The 4,415-nt window shown below is 40.0% G+C and overlaps 1 protein-coding gene across 1 annotated transcript in view; it reads right to left on the bottom strand.

Moving 5' to 3' along the window:
* LOC137980054 (uncharacterized) overlaps positions 1-3,725 on the bottom strand; it is a 7,541-nt gene extending 3,816 nt beyond the window's left edge. Inside the window, exons 1-3 of the mRNA XM_068827406.1 lie at positions 3,411-3,725; positions 868-945; positions 1-98 (exon numbers count right to left, since the gene is read on the bottom strand). The exon at positions 1-98 is cut by the window's left edge and continues 100 nt beyond it. Of these exons, the coding sequence (XP_068683507.1) occupies positions 1-98; positions 868-906 (137 nt within the window). The 5' untranslated portion in view covers positions 907-945; positions 3,411-3,725. The remainder of the gene's footprint in view (positions 99-867; positions 946-3,410) is intronic.
* Between the last annotated feature and the right edge of the window lie 690 nt (positions 3,726-4,415).

Here is a 4,415-nt window from a genome sequence, read left to right as displayed (position 1 = left end):
CATAAGGCGGCCGTTTTAACGGAAAGCTGAAGTTTAACCGACTTCAGTTCAAGTTGCGTCAATTCCAAGCGAAGTGAGAGACCCCTTGTTTTATTTTCCTGAAAACAAAAGGATAATAGTAGATGGTTTGAGCGGATTCCTTCAACAAACATTGAACAAGTGTTGGTCAAATGTTTAAAATGTTGGGTGGCCAATCAAATAACGGTTTCAACGTGAAGCCAGGAATTACCGATCCCAAGATCAAGAAAATACAATTGTCTGAGTATTATGATGTTCTGTTATCGTTGAAGACAGTGTTCAAATGGTTTTAAGTCCATTTAAGATTTTCGAGAACAAATTTAAGCCGGGAAAACTTGAACGACGAAGGAAGGAAACATTATACACTTAATGTATGGTCCCGAGGGAAACAGATAGTTTTGTTTTCCCGAGAGTCCTCATGTTTCCCGAGACGAAGTTGAGGGAAATGTCAGGACTCGAGGGAAAAGAAAACTAACTAGTTTCCCGAGGGACCAGACATTAAGTGCTTGTTGCTTGTTAGACTTTAGACTTTTCCTGCAACAATCGCAGCAAAACATCCGGAGCGGGCAACAACTGCGGAATTGTATCTCGGTCGGGATACATTTGAATTTAATCAGGGCCACGTGACCAAGAATCAACCAATAACAGTGCTCGTTTTGTTGAGCGAAAGTCTTGGTATATAACAATAAAGAATGATAATCAATGATAATCTTGATCAATAGCCGGGACGTTCTTAAAAGACCAACAGTTGCTCATTTCACTGTCGTGGGCTCTCTGGCATCAATAATAATGCACTTTGCAAAAAAACCGGCAATCTCTGCTTTAGTTGTTTTTAAAACCATTTTTTACCTGAGACATCTTCTGGTTCCTTAGCTCTAACTTTAACATTTCTAACTGGGTCGTCAAAGTCTTTGTTTCTTCAAGGAACTGTTCATTGTAAATAAGGTAAACATACTTGTTAAAAGTGCTTTTTACTTAGTTTTAATCCCACCTTTGTATAAATTACTTTATTTGCAATATGTGCTAAATGTCAGACCTTCAAGTCTTCTCTGATAAGTACTACAAAACGTAGATCCCGTCTTACAACCCTTCGATGTTTGTCGGAATTCCGTGGGAAGTTAACACGTTCACTTCTGAGAGTGTAGCCTACGAGCAGGCACTTCTATTGCCCTAATCCCAGTCCCTCGGAGAGCCTGCTCGCGGGCTACTGAGAAATAGGAATTTTACTCGTTTCTTTGGCATGGAATATTGTGGTGAAAAACAAATCGAAAGTGGTTCAGCGTGATGAACACTGTGAGTACAGACAACGCTGAACCACTTTCGATTTGTTAAGTAGATTGATGGTAAGAAATTACAATTCGTTTTTCCTTGCGGTACCACACAGTTCGAGTTGATTTACCTTCCTTTAAAAATAACCATTGAGTGATTCGTATTCGTTCTTTGGTCATTTACCCCGTTAATATCCTCTCCTCATCTTGAGACATTCGTGTCTTTGGCACTAATTTCCATATCTAGACGCGAAATGATCGGCTTTACAGTATCTTTTTTAATTAAAGTTAGAGAAACCGCCTAAATAGTAGAGCCGGCGGAATATATATTTGGAGGAAGAATGACAGTGGAAGAAAGGGAAAGGGGGAGATTTTAAGACATTCTTCATACGGCTGGACCGAGTGGTTGGAAGAGTGAATCTACAGAATAAAGCACAGACTATCCAGCGGATAACTCGATCCGTTTTGACAACACTTATCTGCTAGATACTGGATAGTGCGCGGTAGTAGGTTTCTGCATTTTAAATAAAAATTTCTGTTTGGGTCGCAGTTCTCTTTTTCGATTAGGAAAAACTTCCGAGCAAAGAATTTCTTAGTGAGAAAAAATGTTGCACGCCGAGAGATAGTTTAACCAGGAAGCCGAGCTAGCAACCGTACGTCTTTCGTCGCCACCGTGTTCAGTCAGACGTTTTCAAGCATCCAATCGCGTTCAAACCACGCTACGTTTTTGTCACCACGGTAACGCCATTTCCGTATTAAAACGCAAAGCACTTATGCTACAAAAGACCTAAATGACCTTCCTCTCCCATCCAAACCTAAGTATCCTCTCTATGACTGCGAAACACTATCAAACACTTATCAAACTTTTTTCTAAAAATAACTTTCTCATAATTCAATTCAATTCAATTCGGTTTTGTCGCTTTTGTTCGGTCGTTAAAAGGGCGCGGAATTCCTGGCTGGGAAATCAACCAATTTTATCTAGCTGGCTGGGAAATTTCTCGTGTGTCTTGCTGGGAAAAAGGAACAGATAATGTTTTCCCAGCAACACTGAAAAACACCTGAAAATGCCTTAATAACATTTATTTTCATTAACTGGGGTATAATAATACATTTTACAACAAATTGGTCGTTGGGTGCCCCTGTAAATACAGTCGTTTTCATTCCTAGGCTAGAATTTGCCTCAGGGGCTGACACGAAACCACGATAAATACCAAGTCAGAAAACGAGTTTTATGCCGTTGTCTGAAAACTGAAGATCCGAAAGCCAAACTAAGACGGAAAACAAATCCGAAAAACCGTCATGTTTTGATACCATTCGCGAAAATAATGACGCTAATTTGGTCCAAGCCTCTGATTCGATCTTCTTAGTACCCCCGACAGGGCAAGTGAAGTCAGCTTACACCTAGATGAAAGCGCTTTATTATTCTGTTGTTTACCTTGAGATGATTTGTACTATAAATGCAGCTTTCGATTTCGTTGTAAGAAGTCATTTACGGTCGCGGCGCAATCAAGCGTTAACTTTATACTTCGAGGGAAATCAGTTACTAACATGCACTGAACAACAAAGTACCTGCGTAAATCACTTTTCGTACAGTAAATATGTGTTTATCCAGCTACTACGGCTTGTCTTGGCCGGCTTTACGAATAATAGTACGCTACATGTATTCGAAAACAGGAAAGGAAAGGAACTTTATTCAAGTAGTCGTTCTAGGGCTGGAGCACTAATTGGGGATAATCTAAACTGAAATTAACAATCAACGTGAATCAAGTCAAATGTTGGTTTTCGATGAGGGGGGCCGCTCCGCTGCGCCGCTACGTGCTTTTTATTGTTTTGGCTAAGCTTGTTATGTTTGTTAAGTTTTATCTGGGGTATAATCCTTTTGCGAACGGTTTTGGATGAGAAATAATATATTGGGTAATAAAACGTATTATCCTGCATTCAGTGGAGCTTTTTAAGGATGAACGGCTTAAAATTGTCGAAAGAGCGATATTTACACATCACTCATCTTCAGGGGACAAATGTTTGGGGGGGCAAAGTGATATCATTGGCAGTACGCCAGCGAAACTGATGCATGTGTGTTAATTTGTGTGTATACGAGTGTCAAGGCCACAATATTTTACTTACCTTTGACAGACTGCAAAGCGATAGAAGATGATGCCCTCGTTGACCCAATTAGGTCTCTGTTCTTCATGAACGTAATAATAAGAGTTACACCTGCGGCAGACATAACAAAGCTAAGCATTAAAATGAAAGGCATCAAGCAAAAAGAGCATCGGCAGCCCTGGTTTCTAGTAGTGATCGTAATATTCCCTTCACTTCCTTGATTGCTATCTGTCAACCTTTGCATCGGGATAACGTGAGAGTATTCTTTGGGGTTATTTTCGCTGACTGATAATTCAGTAAGAATGATCCACAGAAGACTGCGACCCTTTCCTTATAGTGTTCAAAATTCTTTCGGTGCCTGCTTTCCACATACAGGTACAGTAGGTCTCCCTCCAGCAATGACAATTGTTGTTGGTTTTCACTCACGTGATCAACAACCATGTTTTTCAACGAAAACAAAAGAAACCTTTTGCATAATAATAGACATGTCAATTCCCGGAGGATTTGGTCGGGGCTCCAATATGGCGGCCGTGACGTCATGTGAAAACCGAGAATATAGTGGGAAAAGTGTCTTTTTTCATCCCCTCAAAATTTGAAAAATGCCATTTCCTACTTTTTGCGGGATGTGTTCAACTAATAGTAATCGTGGGAAGTATTCCGAGGCAATTAATACCACATATTTTAAGGGGATGAAACCATACTTCTTGGACCTCTTCGTTCTTCGAGCTAAAGAATTTAAAAGATGTTTAATTTAGATACCCAGCACATTTTGGCAAGTAACGAAAAGATGCAAACAAGCCAATCGTGGAGAGAAGTCTACCCAAAGGCAGGCAAACTCTTAATGCACTGCCAATGTTAATGTTCTTTTGCTTGTGTGTAGAATTGCAAAAGCGCTTAAGTATCAGTCTCTTTATGTAGCAAAAGCCTTTTTCTGTCGTTAGCGCATGCCGCAACAAGAGAGATCGATTTGTTGATTTAAAGCAAAAAAAAAAAAGGGAAAAAACTATAGCTGCTATTCCGGATGTC

This window comes from Montipora foliosa, chromosome 12 (assembly GCF_036669935.1).
Source record: "Montipora foliosa isolate CH-2021 chromosome 12, ASM3666993v2, whole genome shotgun sequence".
In the NCBI taxonomy this organism is placed as follows: Eukaryota; Metazoa; Cnidaria; class Anthozoa; order Scleractinia; family Acroporidae; genus Montipora; species Montipora foliosa.
Note: the sequence above shows the minus strand (reverse complement) of the source record. Positions and strands in the feature narration are given on the sequence as shown.